Here is a 16615-nt window from a genome sequence, read left to right as displayed (position 1 = left end):
GCTGCATGGCCTTGACAGGGTGGGTGTGTGTGTGTGTGTGTGTGTGTGTGTGTGTGTGTGTGTATGTTGATACACTAGAGAAGAGCACCGTTATTCACTCTTGTCTCTCTGCTTTCTTTCTCTGCTCCAACATAAGAGTTTAAAGTAGGGTAATGTGAAAGATGAAGCCCACCTTACCCTCAAGGTAAGATACAGCCTCCCCCTTATTTCCCCTCCTTATCAAACAATGGGGCCAAATCTAATCTCAACACGTTTACTGAACGGCTGTGATCTAATTAATTCTGAAATATCATCTGGGTCACCGCAGTCCTGAGATTTATTCCCTGTGGTGTTTTTAAGGTCAGCTGATCTATTTTCTGCCACTGGATTGTAGTGATCTGTACATTTGTATTAAGTATTTCACCTTTTTTATTATTGAAGTGAAACATTTGGGGTAGGAAGTCCCTCCAAACAAGCGCAAAAAGATCCCTATCAAAATAAAAACACACAAAATTGAGTGAGTTGAATGGAAGTCAGTGTAAAATAAGACTTTTTAATTTCTTTATTTCAAGTAATTTAGAACTTTTTATTGGTCTGTTTATCCAGATTTACAGTGTACAGAACTGCTACAGGGTTCAAACCAAACTAAAAACAGACAAAAATGGAGATACATGTTTTTCATTGGACAGCAGTGAAATACTCTTCAAAAATATGTGCAAATGTGATTTGTCAGCTTGTAGCAATAAAGACAAATGAAGACGTTGTACAGCAGATTAAGTGTATGATGTATTTGTATACTGTATATAAGCAGAAATACAAAAGAACTTGTTTGAGGCAGCCTAATATATTGTTAAACATTACAATTTTGCCAATATATCAATTTATATAGCTGTATGTATATATATATATATATACCGCTTTAAATACGTTTTTTTTTGTCCAAAATATTTAGACATTTTTAATTGGAGAATATGTTTTTGTTATATTTTTATATAGAACAGATAGAACAGATAGAACAGAGATTTTAACAAATATTTATATTTACATTCATAAAATGTACATGAGTGCAGCAGTCGGTATTGGGTGGGTTTTATTATTATACTTCAAACCTCAAAAGGTCTGATGCAATTTATTTTCCCCATGTGTGCTGTCTTATTCTTCACTGTCCTGTATGCACATGTAAAGGTTCGCTTTTACAGTGAAGGGGTCCTGTTCTGAAGGGTAACAATCCCCCCCGTTTTATTTGACCTCTATTAAATGATTGACTCGGATAAGGACTTTTATTTTGACAGACATTACACCCCGGAAGAGATCTCACACTTACAGTGACGTTAGTGCCGGGATAAAATAATGAAATAATATATTAATAAATAAATAAATAATGTGTTGTTTTCTAAAGAGGGTCTGAGGAGACACTGCAGGCTGCTTTGGTTCGCAGCCACCCGGTCAGTCTGTCAGTGTTTGTGAAAGGTTCTTCAGCAGCGAGCGCTGCTTTCACACGGTAAGAGCCAGTGGGAGGGCTGAGACATTCAACAGGGAGGCTCCCCCTCTCATATGAAAAAATAATATTAATATAAATATTAGACAGACAGACAGAGAGATAGAGAGCTGGACAGATCTGGATAGATAGATATATATAGACAGACAGACAGGCAGATAGATAGACAGACAGACAGACAGACAGATAGATAGATAGATATATAAATAGATAGATAGACAGATATATAGATAGACAGATAGAGAGCTGGACAGACAGACAGATATATAGATAGACAGATATATAGATAGACAGATAGAGAGCTGGACAGACAGACAGATATATAGATAGACAGATATATAGATAGACAGACAGACAGATATATAGATAGACAGACAGATATATAGATAGACAGACAGACAGATATATAGATAGACAGACAGATATATAGATAGATTCCCCCTCTCATATGAAAAAATAATATTAATATAAATATTAGACAGACAGACAGAAAGATAGAGAGCTGGACAGATCTGGATAGATAGATATATAGATAGATAGAGAGCTGGACAGACAGACAGATATATAGATAGACAGATATATAGATAGACAGACAGACAGATATATAGATAGGCAGACAGACAGATATATAGATAGACAGACAGACTGATATATAGATAGATATATAGATAGACAGATAGATAGATAGAGAGCTGGACAGACAGACAGACATATAGATAGACAGATATATAGATAGATAGAGAGCTGGACAGACAGACAGACAGATATATAGATAGATATATAGATAGATAGAGAGCTGGACAGACAGACAGATATATAGATAGACAGGTATATAGATAGACAGATATATAGATAGATAGAGAGCTGGACAGACAGACAGATATATAGATAGACAGACAGATATATAGATAGACAGACAGACAGATATATAGATAGATAGATAGATAGATAGATAGATAGATAGATAGATAGATAGATAGACAGATATATAGATAGACAGATAGATAGATAGAGAGCTGGACAGACAGACAGATATATAGATAGACAGATATATAGATAGATAGAGAGCTGGACAGACAGACATATATAGATAGACAGATATATAGATAGATAGAGAGCTGGACAGACAGACAGATATATAGATAGACAGATATATAGATAGACAGACAGATCTATAGATAGACAGACAGACAGATATATAGATAGACAGATATATAGATAGACAGACAGACAGATATATAGATATATAGATAGACAGACAGATCTATAGATAGACAGATAGAGAGCTGGACAGACAGACAGATATATAGATAGACAGACAGACAGATATATAGATAGACAGATATATAGATAGACAGACAGACAGATATATAGATATATAGATAGACAGACAGATCTATAGATAGACAGATAGAGAGCTGGACAGACAGACAGATATATAGATAGACAGACAGATATATAGATAGACAGATATATAGATAGACAGACAGACAGATATATAGATATATAGATAGACAGACAGATCTATAGATAGACAAATAGAGAGCTGGACAGACAGACAGATATACAGATAGACAGATATATAGATAGACAGACAGATCTATTGATAGACCGACAGATAGAACAGAGATTTTAACAAATATTTATATTTACATTCATAAAATGTACATCAGTGCAGCAGTCGGTATTGGGTGGGTTTTATTATTATACTTATACAATAATACAACTTATACTTATTATACGATACTATTATATATTATATACTATGAGTGTTTTAACCAGAGACATTATGAATGATTAAATGAATAATTGTAATTATTAAGAGGAGCAGCAGTGTTATCATCCTCCAGTAGATAAAGTGAGAGTGTCAGAACCGTTGCAGGCTATGGAGTAGCACAGCCCGTACTACACTGAGCTGTTCAGTGTATCTCAGCACAGCTCAGTCAGCAGGAGGTCAAAATGGACTTTACTGTACATGTCTAACATGTTGAAATTATGAATATTAAAATAATATATTTTTTAGTTTCTTGTTCAATTCTTGTATCATGTTTTTTTTTTTTTTTTTTTTTTTTTTTTTGCACTTGGAATATTTAGATCACGGATTTAAAATGAAGCAAAACTCTCATAAAACATGCGACCATAAAATCATACACAGCAGAACATTTTCCTGAGCCTCGAACCGTTTAGTTTACAACTCAATACATCTGAACTACAAATCCCATGATTCAGTGCTGCGCATCTCCGTGCGATCCTATGAGAGCAAGGTCACCGACGCGACAGATTTTGTAGTCCGTTTCAGAAAAACACTCTAAACTACTCCTATTCTGCGTTTTACCTGTAGGTAACTCACTTGGGAGGTGTACAATTGCTTGCCCGTTTCGTGCATAGTCGGCAATGTGCTCCAGCTCAGATTAGTCGTTAATCTGTGTTTTGAACGTTAACAACAGGGGGCGATCTGACGACTTTCTCTATAAACCCAGTGGTTTTCAACCTGGGGGTCGCAAGAAGGTGGTCAAAAAAAAGGTAATAGGCTTTACACATTTTTGAAAAGGTCTGTTTGACATAGACGGTCCTATAACGGGGATATTTTATTTATATCGTGATGCTAAGCTAGAACTGGAGCTGCTGCGTGACTGCAGGCAGCCCGAGTTTCAGCCAAAAAGCCTCTTAACCGGACAACAGGGTTTTAGCTGAGAAGCTACAATAACAGGTCAGCTCGCTGCCTTGTGTGGGCATTAACACGGTGTGACAGCTGTCTATCTACGGTACGAAACGACCCGGTTTTGAGTGTCGGTGTCAGGGTCAGTTGGTGCTAGATAGCTGCCGGAGCCGGGCTGTGTGTGAACGTAGCGCCTAGCTGCTGCTGCTGCTGCTGCTGCTGCTCCCGTTAACGCCAGCGTCCCCCGTTACACCGCTCCATCCACAGCGACACAGCTGATAAAGAGCTGCCACACAGTCGAGAAAACCCCTGAACTATCTAATTAAACGTTTATTTCTTTTTAGAAATGTCATTTTCCTCCGTTTCTGTGGTGGTCGTGTGATAATGCTCCTAAATCCTGGCCTGAACCCGTCCGGACAAAGGACAAAGCGACCACTGTTGACGTTTTCTCTCCTCATACAGAGACGTGATGAGGACGATTCCTGGCTTTGTGTAATAAAATAAGCTGGACATCTCCTGTTTCTGCTCCTAGACGAGCTCTGCTGCCAACAGGATTAGGGATGAACCTGCAGACTAAAAATAAACCATGATGTTTTCATTAAGCAAGAGACAGGAATACCCCCAACTCCTGTTTTAGGAAACTTGAGGAGCCCCTAAAGCATCCAGGTAGAAAATAATAATATTCATATTCCTCAAATCAACAGTCGCTTCTCGAAATAAATCGTTCCCTCGATTTAATACTTTGTTCTTTTGGTTTTAAGAAATGTTCCCTTAGTTTTATTTATTGTTTATGTAAGTAAGATTTCTGTCATGTGTAATATTAATATATGTGTAATGTAGTACTGTGTCTCAGTCTGTATAATCAGTGCAGTAAAAGGTACTAAAGTACAGCTCCATTTTTACAGTAATCAAGTTGAAATTTGATTTTTTTTTATTGTTTAGATGTAACTTTTGTGACGTAATAAAAAAAAATAATGACACAAAATGTAGATTTTCCATTGACATCCTTTGTAAGCAAAGAGCTTCGCTAAATGTGGTCATACGGCTACTGTGGGACACCAGATCTCCATCACACGTTACTGTTCCTAGACACTAACAAATGGATCAACCTGCAGTTAAAAAGAAAAAGAAAGAAAGAAAATAAGAAGAAATTTTTTTTATAGAAAGGGACATAAACAACATTAACGCTCATAAAATTAATCTACACTAATACGATCTCGTTACTGTCACATAAAAACCTTGTATCTCCCCCCCAAAAAAAAAACCCTCTTCATTGGAGGTTCTTCATCGATTTTATTCCTAGTCATTTTGGAGCATTTCTACTGGCCCATTCATCATTCAGATAACCGAAATTCAGAGATTTAAGGTTTGTGAGTGTATAATTCTTCCATAATAACCTATAGTTTCCTCCCACAGTATTTCTGTAACATCCCAGTTCTGTGTTTCAGGGATAATGTGTATAAAAACCTGACACGGCTTAAATGTAATTAGTCAAACCAACCTCTCACATCATCTCATTAACTTTCATAAAAACTGTAATGTAAGAACAAAGCAACCATGTTTCCATTAAAGCCCTTTTGTGCATTGAAATCCAGTACACATTATGTTGGTCTTCGACACTCTCTGCTGATGAAAGGGGGAACCTGTAATCTGCTTATGTTTAATGAAGCGTTTTCCATAGAAATATTCTAAAGATACACGGCTTAACCCGGCTTAACGTGGCGAAACTGCAAACCAGAAACACCTCAAACCACATTTCTCTACACTTCATAAACCTGTAGATTACAGCTCTCTTAACATAACGTGTTGTTCATGGGCCGTTGTTGTATCACATTAAACCTCGTCAAGCAGTTTTGAAATCACAGTTTCATCCTTGTCATGAAACAGCGGTTATGTCCAGTAAACATGAGAGAAATTGGGTGTTCCTGTGATTTGTTTTAACCCACATTTACCTGATGTTTAATCTTTTAGAATATTCCCTGAGAGCCTTAACATAACCTTCTAATGTTCATTGTGATCAATTTGACAATAATAGTAGTAATAATAATAATACAGACACAATACACATGAATGCATCCCTATAAAAACTCTCAGCACATTAAAGCAGCGCTGTGTAGCTTTTTTACCTTAAAATAGCAGCATTAAAATCACTGTGATGCTCCTCTGACTTCTAATAGGGAGAAAAGCATCTCTATCGTTGCTACTCTGGGCTCGGCCCTCTGTGGTATGTAACTTTGCTGAATAGTCCGGGACAATGCTCACAAGAACGGCGTAACGCTGCGTAACCCGAGTCATTTTGGTGTTAAACCCTGTAGTATTACTCTGCCGCCTCAGTCCACATGCTTCTTTCACTTTCAGAAAAACAGCTTCTCCTTTAGTGGGGGCTCAAAGCATGAGTTACCCTTCCTGACTATAGGGGGAGCCCAGGATCAAGAAATGACAATTTCCTATAGTGACGCTTTAAAAGTTCCAGTACAGCATTGAGGATTATTATTGTTGTTGTTTATGTTTGGGTTGTTGTTGAAAAAGGAATTATAGGAAACGTGTTGAATTAATAGTTTTTATTGTTCAGATTGAAGCCAGGCTGTTTTTTCTGTAATTACAAGGTTAAGTTTCTTTGAGAACTTCAAGTGATTATCAGCATTTCAGTTTTGATAATGCACCAATTATACATTTGAATTTATTCAATTTAATATAATTTATTTTTGTTTAAATATGAAATTGTGTATATTCACATCAGAATAAGCTTTTTTTTTGTTTTGTTTAGAGTTTAAAATGTTTATTTCTAAAATTACCCCAAATTTGTATAACTGTTCTACAATCTACATTTAACATTTTACATTTTTCTTTCTTTAATAATAGCAGATGACTACTATCCTATAGCTCCTATATATCCTATAGAATATATCCTATAGAAAACTATCCTACAACTCAGTGACTGTGTTTTTCTGTCACCTTTCACATACTGTTCAGGCTTAATGTTAATGTTATTTCCAAGTGGATGTGAGATTTATAAATGACTCTTAAAACCAAAAATTGGAGGAAAATATGGTGAAAACATTTTTAGGATAGGCTCAAGCTTAGTTTGGCCTAATCAGAAATGGCAGAGTGGATCACGGTGTTATTTGGGCTTTAAATGTGAGGGGATTTTTTCTCTTACAGGTCATTTCACAGGAGGAGATGTCTTAAACATTACTGGACTTTACCAGAACCGACCCAGCTCAAAGAAACACTACACTGCACTGCTGAGGGAGGATTCTGCAGGTCATGGCGACTGGTCACAGCTCAGCCAGTGAGTGGCTGGATTATCCAGCTAGTGAAACGCGAAAAGAACCCAAGAGTGACGACGCTCCTGCTGCTAGCAGGAGACGCTGGAATGAGCGCAGTTCCCGAGATGACCATGAAATATACATGCTGAAGTTGAAGGAGGTGGAGGTCGCTGCCCAATCTGGTGATTTTAGCTCGGTGTACGAGAAGATTAACTCTGCTTCCAGTGCGCTGCTTCTGAGCTCCTCGCATGATAAAATTAACTGCTGCAGTTACTGTGGTAAGATCTGCCGAGATCCCAGCCATCTCCGAATCCATGAAAGGACGCACACGGGCGAAAAACCGTTCGAGTGCTCCCAGTGCGGAAAAGCGTTCACCACAGCCAGCAACCTGAAAAGCCACGAGCAGACGCACACCGGCGAAAAGCCGCACTCGTGCCAGGTGTGTGGGAAAAGTTTTGCTCTACAGTATTACCTGACCCGCCACATCAAGACGCATTTAAAAGAGGAGACGTTTATCTGCGGCAAATGTGGGAAGAATTTTGCCAACATGCGGAATTTGAAGATCCACGACCGGATCCACACGGGCGAGAGGCCGTTTCAGTGTAAATACTGCGACAAAACTTTCATACGGTCTCCTGAGCTGAAGTATCACCTGAAGACTCACGCAGAAGAGGCCGCTGCTCTGAACATCCGGAGAAAGAGCGTCATTTGTCTTAAGCCGGAAAAGCCGATCACCCCTGAAGGCGAGCACATGCAAACACGTAACTTTGACCGGCCTTTTAGATGTGTAAAGTGTAGGACAAGCTTCAAGGATGAAACCAAACTGAAGATCCACAAAGCTTTCCATTCGGGTAAAAGGCCGTACCGCTGTTCCGACTGTGGAAAGGGTTTCGCTCATTCCGTTCACCTGACGGTCCACCAGCGAGTGCATACTGGGCAGAAGTCCTACACTTGCACAGCGTGTGAAAAGAGCTTCCCCACGTCAAGAAGTCTGATCAAGCATCAGCATATGCATTCCAAACCAAAGCCACACCAGTGCTTTCTCTGCGGCAAGAGTTTTGCCCATCAGCAGGTGTTGAGAAGTCATATGCGAACCCACTTCAGAGGCAAGACGCTTCAGTGTTCGCAGTGTAGCCTGAAGTTCCGCCATCAGCTCAGGCTGAAATGGCATGAAAAGACCCACACGGACGAGAATCCGTTCAGCTGCTCAGACTGTAATGCATCTTTCAGACTTTCCGTAGAGCTTCAGATCCACCAGCGCTATCATAGAAGACAGAAAAACCACAAGTGTCCTCAGTGTGGGAAAGGTTTCACAGCGGCTGGGAGACTCCAGTGGCATGTGCAGACGCATTTAAGATTGAAGCGGTCTGAGTCCATTTTTACAGGGTTTGAAGATCTGGTCCACCAGCCAGCTGTCACGTTCACTTGTCCTGAATGTGGCAAAAGCTTAGCCGATGAGAAGAAGTTCAAAGCGCACCTCAAGACTCACTCCACTGAAAGGCCTTTCGAGTGCGATACGTGTGGGAAGTGCTTCAAGAAGGAAGCGTTCCTTCGAGAACATCTAAGAACGCACACTGGGGAACGTCCCTTTGAGTGTCCAGAGTGTGGGAAACGCTTCTCTCATGGCGGTAATCTGGCTACGCACCGCCGGATTCACACTGGAGAGAAACCCTTCCATTGCACGCTCTGTGGGAGACGCTTCAGTGACGCCTCCCACTTCGTGAAGCATCAACGCTGGCACAGCGGGGTTAAACCCAAAGCTTGCGAGATATGTGGTAAATGTTTCGCTGACACGGCCTTACTGAACCGGCACAAGAGAATCCACTCCGGAGAGAAGCCCTTTTCTTGCCCAGAGTGCGAGAGATGCTTCATCGATAAGTCTGAGCTTTCCAGGCACATGAACACGCACACACGAGAGCGCAACCACCGCTGTGAAATATGTGGAAAAACCTATGCTCGAGGGTACAGTCTGAAATTGCATCAGAAAACCCATCATTCAAATTTGCTCTCTGACATAAGCTCTCAGAAGTGTGACTGAATGATTTGCAGACGTCCTTTGTCCGCTTTAAACCTACACCTACTGTATACCTACAGTCACTGGCCGTTTTATCGGAAACACCAATCATATAGGCGCGTCTCAAGTTTGCAGCGACTGACTGGAGCCTATCTGTTGGTATGCAGTTGATCTGCCGCCTCTACCCCATCTACCAGTGCAAAGGAACGACCACAGGCCCAGTGCTGACGAGATTTTTGGGGCATTGGACTGTCCTCCACACAGCAGTGATGCTGAACTGACACCAGTGTATCAGTGACAGTGATGTTGAGAATGTTCCTCCAACCAGAATATCAAGACAAGCTTCTCTGTGGTCATAAACTGACCACTTGTGAAGTGCTAGTGCAGTGGTTCTCAACACTGGTCCTGGAAGACTGGTCCATTTAGTGGTTTCCAGCTCCAACACACCACCTTCAACTGAGTAAAGACTTGTGTTGAGATCAGGGTAAACACCAAAATGTGCTCCAGGCCCAGGGTTTGAGTCCTACCTGAGGATGGCTGTCAGAAATGGTTAATGAACAAAGACGAGGTGTTATAGAGCTATACCTACAGTGTATACTGAACAGAGACTGGTCCACCACATAATATCTAGTCAGTGGTGGCCTTATGGCGTTCTCCCTCCATTGTTGGAGGGTGTCGATTATGTAGACGCTGTCAGTAACTCTGCAAATCCACACCTAAAAAGTGCACCTACTTGCACTGATCAGCCATAACATTGGTACCACCTGCCTGACTCCGAGTAGGTCCCCATTGCTCCGCCACACCATATCTGACCATTCGAGGCATGGAGGCGTACTGGGGTATCTGGCTCCAAGTCCTATAAGTTGTTAGGTGAGGCCTTCATAGATCGTGTTGGTGAGCCTTAAGGTGCCCACGACTGTTGCCGAATCACGGTTGTCATTTCTTGAACTACTTTTGCCAGGTACAGACCCCTGCCTACCAGAAAATCCCTTACGCTTGACTATTGGTCCTGCTTTTTAACCCATCACCTTCCAGAATGACTGTTCACTTCCTGCCCAATATATCCACCCCTTGAGAGATGCCACTGTAGATGAAGATGATCAGTGCTTTTCTCTTTACCTGTCTAATGTTATAGCTGATCAGTGTATATGGTAGGTGTTTCTGATAAAATGGCCACTGAATGTAGATAGGTGAGTCTGATACTTTATACTGGAAACGCCGCATAGAATGTAAACTATCTACCACTCGCTTATGGTGTCCTCTGTTCTTTTGAAAGCTAGTAGTAATTCTCTTGAGCTGAATTCATAAGATTTGATTATTTATTCACGCTAGCCTGTTACGACTGCATGCCCTATAGTTATAGGAAGTACTCTATACGACTACATAGTGCAACAAGTATCTTTATTACTTAGAATTAAAAATCCTAGCCTATGTGTAGTTCACGTGCAGTATCACTACATTTTTAGTGGAGCAGTCTTTGAATCAACTAAATAAATAGGTGCTCATAATGCAGGTTTCCACAGTATAGAACAATATTGATGACTGAATAAAACTATGGAGCAACATTTCATCGTTTCAATATGAACGGTTCTCATTTTCCATTGACAATAAATTGAATTCCTTCCCTGATGTTCTCTTGTTGCATCAGTGTGCTCGCATGAACGTTTGGTGAGACTGTTTCGAGTCAGTGAAGAGATGTTAAAGCACATCTGTGGTCGGTGTGGGACACGTGCTAATCGAATGTGTGTGCTTTTTTTAGCGGGAGAGCCCCGACACAGCAGAGAACGCAGCTGACGCATCTACAGGTCTCATAGTTCTGCAAGACAGATAGTAAGACAACAGTTCTTCTAGTTATGCACAGCTGGGCAGTGAGGCCAGAATGAAATAATATGAGATCTTACAGCATCGCATTGGGCTGCAGGATGGTGGAGAACTGTAAACAAGGCATTTCAATAAATGGAAAAAAGAGGAAAAAGGGGTTATGAGGAGCACAGCAGAACAAGACTGATCCAGAGGGTAGGCACCAGCACCCAACCACGAATGGACTCAGCAGTGAGCAGGACAGCAGGGAATTAGGATGCACAGAATTAGGATGTTCAGTTGTAGGTGTTCAGGAGTATGAATAGACTGGTACATGGCCTGTAAAAGAAGTAGATTAGAGAGACAGTAGTACTGATCTGCAATTACGTAGGCGGAAGAAGGCAGAATTAATTATGTAGCAAATGTGTGCATCAAACAAGGTGCTGGGTGTGACTCTGGTTGGGTCTAAATCCAGACTAAAGTCCCTTGCTATTGCTGTGGAGGTAGGTGCACAGCTGGTGCCTCCAGGTGCAAGACCTTTGCTATGAAGGGGACTATAAGTACCAAGCTCAGGGGTGTTGATAATGGGCTAGATAAAAAAAATTAGTTACAGCAAATATAGTAAAACTAAAGGATTTTACAATAAACATTCAAATAAATAAAACAATTCCCTTCAAAGGTTTCATTTGGTACGGTCCCAGTTGTAAGAAAGAAAAAAAGACCTGAACTTTAAGCTGAAATATTGAGCTGTATTACTTGGAATGTCTAAAATTGTGGGTGTATGAGTTGAAATTTCAGATAAATCTTTACCACTAATCCTAACAAGCACTAACGAAAGCTCAGGTTTAGAAATAAGCTAGCGAGGTAGCGGATATTAGTGTTCCTGTGTCAGAAGAGTGCCTGAAGCAGTATATTAGAGCTTCTGTCAGCGGTTCATCAGCTTTACAGTAGCTACTGCCCTCAGGGCAGCAGTTTATTATAGTCAAGTCAAGTCAGATTTATTTGTATAGCTTTTTACCACTGTTGTCGTCACAAAGCAGCTTTACATAATTAGTGATTACTAAAAGACAGAGACAAAGAAGAAGAAAGAAGAAATAACGTAAGACATGAAGGATCAAAGACCCCCAGTGAGCAGCCAACGACGACAGTGGCAAGGAAAAACTCCCTCAGAGCTGGAGGAAGAAACCTTGGGAGGAACCAAGACTCACAAGGAGGACCCGACCCGTCCTCCTCTGGTCAGATTTATAAATTATTGATAAAAATTACCAAACCAGATACAACAGATAGTTAATAGTGGTGATATTAATAGTGGCACATAGTTACGAGTCCATTTAGGTTTGAACATGGTCATTAGACAGGTAGCAGTGGCAGGAGGGTGAGCCGCTGGTCTGCAATGGGTGGTGGTGGGGGCAGGGCCTGATGGTCGGACTGGTAGGTGGCAGCTGGTCTGACACAGGTAGGGGGGACCTCAGCGGGTAATCTTTCAGCAGGTCGGGCTGGGTGGCCATTTACTCAGAGAAGGTAAAAAGAGTTAGTTCTGAGCTAGTTCTATTATACAAGCAAGACAGCAGTAAGAGCATAATAATGAAACCCAATTATTTATTCCATTAACAACTATATGCAGGTTTGAAATGAAAAACTAGTTAGGCCTTGGACTCTGGACGACAAGCTGGGTAGTCTGAGGGTGGACCAGCAAAAGCATATAGTCACCAGGGCTGAACCTGAGCTGTTTTGAAACAAAGTGCAGAAAGCCGGGTGGAGTTTACGAACAGTGTTTAAACCACAGCCTATTGCAGCTGCACAGCTCAAGTTCAGTGTTTCCACCTGATGCAAGTCATTTAGAGATTAACCTCTGATTAAAGTCTAGAGGCTCTCTGAGAGTGAGTGTGAGAGAGTCAGAGGCCTGTATCAGAGGTAAGAACACTGTGCAGTGGTGGTAGGACGCAGTCAGCAGTCTGGCTGCTTGTGAATTCTGTTAATGTCGGACACATTCGAGCAACGGGGACAAATAAGTGACGACTGAAAAAAAGGTAAACGCATGATCAGTGAGTCATGGAAAGATATGAGCCGAAGTTAGAATGTCGTGATGCTTTGTGGAAACATTTAGCCCGAAACTTGTGGTCATTATTTCATCAATCCACCCATCAAGGTCATATGACCATGTAAAACCACACATCTGGCCCCAGTGTGACGTTCCACTTCATGAAATTAAGAAAAAATAAAAACCTAAGCTTCTCAGTAGAGCCATTCATTCTGGAGAGACCATGCAGCTGCACCGCATGAGTGTACAGCACCTCACATTTGTCTAACATAGGGGCCTCGCAGATAAGGTTACATCAACTTGCTAAAAAAAACAACAGCAAAAAAAAAAAACAACCCACAGTTATTTTACCATAAAGCAAGACACGAGAACAGTGAGGATCACAGGTACTTTGTGCAGAATAACTGAAATGTAAAAGTATAGTTATTTAAATATACTGAAGCATCTAAACATTAATGTTACTAATAAATATTTTTCTGGGTTTGGTAGTGTGTGATATAGAAACTAATCAGCAACACTAGTCCCCTTGCAAATAATCAAGGCAGTGGACAGTTTTCCTTTGTATCATTTTACAATAAGACATCCCCTGTAAAGCAGTGATTAATGCTTATCAAATCTGCAAATCCTCAATTTCTAACTACGAATAAAAAAAAAAAAGACCACAGGGACCAGTTGTTTACCATATACTGAGCCCACATTTACCTACATTGATCATCCATTACATTAGCACCACTGACAGGTGAATTGAAAAATGGATGAATTGAAGATAATGGATTATCTTCATCAGCAGTAGCAGCAGTCAAGAGTTGGCTATATCAGGCAGCAGCAGGTGAACAGTCACTTCTTAAAGATCATGTGTTGTTAAAATCAGGACAAACGGGCTAGCAGAAAAATCTGAGCCAATCTAAGATGGCTAGACAACTGCAGGGTCTCCAAAACACCAGGCAGGTCTTGTGGGGTATTTCTGGTAGGCAGTGGTCATTTCAACCAGTGAAAAGGCGACAGGGTCACAAATGTGATCTCAGTGATGCTCATGGACGCCCCACCTTACAACCTACAGGACTTTGTGTTCTGTGGTGTCTGGCACCAAGCTGTCAGCAGCAGATCCTTTTTCAGAGGTCTTGCTGAGTCCATGCCTCCAGTGATCAGATCTGTTGAGGTGGCAGAACACTGTTACATCTCGTGTGATCTTATCTTTTGTCTTCTCCATCTGCCAGCATTTCACCTTGCTGCGTCCTCCAATAACTATAAATAAGCTACTGCCATTTAACCGTCAGTGTGATCTTAATGGTCAGAAATGATCATTTGGTTTACGTTCATGTATGAAATGACTAGATTTACTTTCTAAATCCCTTACACTAGCAAAAACACAATGTCAGGTGTAGTGTGAGTAGGTGGTCACAGTTCCGGTTCCAGTTAGTAAGTAAGTGCAGGGTGTTGAGAGTGTGTATGTGAGAGTGTGTATGTGAGAGTGTGTAAGTGTGTGTGTGCGCGTGTGTGGAGGTGTGAGGAGACAACTTGTGATGAGACCAGTGAGAGAGTAGACTGATACACTATACTACACCCTTAAGTAGTACAAACAGGTGCTAGAAGAGGTTATTTGAGTGATGCCACTGAACAGCCCTTTTTGTAAAAGATGTGACCTTTAAAAAGATAAGGAACCTTTACATCAAGAGAAGGTGTTTGGGTCTTTTTAGGGTTCTTCACACTCCCACATTTCTATAACAAACATGGTTCTTTCTGGAACCAAAAGTAGTTCTCCTAAGGCATCCCTCAAAGACCCATTTGTAGTGCAGTTATTTCTAAGCGTGTACTGGCTGTTCAGCATTCCTCACTGCTTAAAAGTAGAAGCTAACTGGTTCTCCTGCCGCTGAGCAGCTGTGAGAACAGGCGGTGGCGTGGGTGGGTGGAGTCTTTAACAATCGGCCTGGACTTCTTCCGAGAGTGGCTGGTGTAGAAATCCAGAAGATTCGGAATGCAACAAGCTTCTGTTGGTATAACTGCTTATTAACTAACATATTTGTTGTTATACGTTGTTTATGACTCAACATTTTTAACAATTCATAAACTGCTTCAATACAAATGAATAAAAACGTACTTGTCAGACTTGTCTTACAGGTCTAAATGTAAATGACGTGAATTAAAGTATATTTTCTGAGTAAAAACACCACTCACAGGATTCAGCTTCAGCTAAACTCCAGTACGAGACTTCCAAGAAAAGTCATTCTCCACCCTTCATAACAGGTGTGCTGCAGGGGGCTGCCAACGTCTGGCAGCACTCCTTAAATGCAGAAAGTCTTCTTGAGCCCCTCGCAGCATAGCACAGTTACTGGTGTAGAAATCCAGAAGGTTCGGAAAGCAACAAGCTTCTGTTGTTATAACTGCTTATTAACTACCATTATTTATAAGTTGTTTTTGACTCGATGGTCATTAACAAAGTCATTTTTAACATTTGTAACACTGCTTTAATACAAACTAATAAAAATGTACTCGAGAACACCCCTAATTTTCCAGTTTTTATAAACACTGCAAGTCCAGTGAATAACCTGTAATGGTACAAAGGTAAACCGTAAAGTTTCAGGGAGGTTAAACAATAATGGAAATTGTATAAAATGTCCCAAAGTCATTGGTTAAAAGCTCACAGCTGGTTTACAGCAACTGAAGTGAATTAAGCTGTGGAAACAGTTCCCATGTCTAATCTTTGCTCGTATATAGATGAAGGGTTTGTAAGTAATAAGTAAGTCTGATACGGCAATCTCTGTATGCACTATTTTAACAACACTGCATAGACAGAGAGTCAGAACTCAGACACTAACTATGACCAGTGACAAATAAGACCGAGAGTGTTGTGAGTACAGTTGTGAGTAAAGTTTATCATCATCATTAAAAGGGTTCAAAAAGCCTCATTAATCAATTCCAATTATTTAGTTGAGATCGGATTTGGTTATCTTGACGGTTTACATTCATGAATATAAGCGACCTGTGTCTGCCTGTAATGTGAACGACTCTGACCCTGAAGCGACACACGTGCAGCATTGTTACCTTTATGAACGTCACCTGCCGGCGCTGGCTGATGATGACGGCACTAAGTGCCCGTGTCCAATCAGTCCAATCAGATCGTTTACATTCATGTCGCATATCCACAAAAAGGATACATGTCCGATCTAGGACCACATATGAAAGAGAATTAAATTTGGTAATATAATGATTTTTAGCCTGAAAGAAATATCTGATCTATGTCACATTAAAGGCAACAAAATTGGAATGGTAATGTGAACGCAGCCTCAAGAACTGGAGAAAGGAACTGGAAAAGGTCTGATACAGGAAGAGATCGGACAAACTCAGGAAATTGTGA

The 16615-nt window shown here is 40.7% G+C and overlaps 1 protein-coding gene across 2 annotated transcripts; it reads left to right on the top strand.

Annotated features, from left to right (window-relative positions):
• Positions 1-1391: 1391 nt before the first annotated feature.
• LOC140562027 (uncharacterized) lies at positions 1392-11042 on the top strand. Of its 2 annotated transcripts, none has more exons than XM_072687386.1 (2): positions 1392-1480; positions 7299-11042. In XM_072687386.1, exon 2 carries the CDS (start codon positions 7404-7406, stop codon positions 9441-9443), a length of 2040 nt encoding a protein of 679 aa, XP_072543487.1. In that variant the 5' UTR covers positions 1392-1480; positions 7299-7403; the 3' UTR covers positions 9444-11042. The 2 variants fall into 2 exon arrangements, with proteins under 2 accessions (XP_072543487.1, XP_072543488.1); XM_072687387.1 differs by lacking the exon at positions 1392-1480 and adding an exon at positions 3830-4000.
• The last annotated feature ends 5573 nt before the right edge of the window (positions 11043-16615 follow it).

The sequence above is a fragment of the Salminus brasiliensis genome, chromosome 9 (assembly GCF_030463535.1).
Source record: "Salminus brasiliensis chromosome 9, fSalBra1.hap2, whole genome shotgun sequence".
NCBI classification, from domain to species: domain Eukaryota; kingdom Metazoa; phylum Chordata; class Actinopteri; order Characiformes; family Bryconidae; genus Salminus; species Salminus brasiliensis.
Note: the sequence above shows the minus strand (reverse complement) of the source record. Positions and strands in the feature narration are given on the sequence as shown.

Coding starts and splice junctions, on each gene's coding strand:
- LOC140562027 (XM_072687386.1), top strand. CDS start 7,404: ATGGCGACTGGTCACAGCTCAGCCAGTGAGTGGCTGGATTATCCAGCT.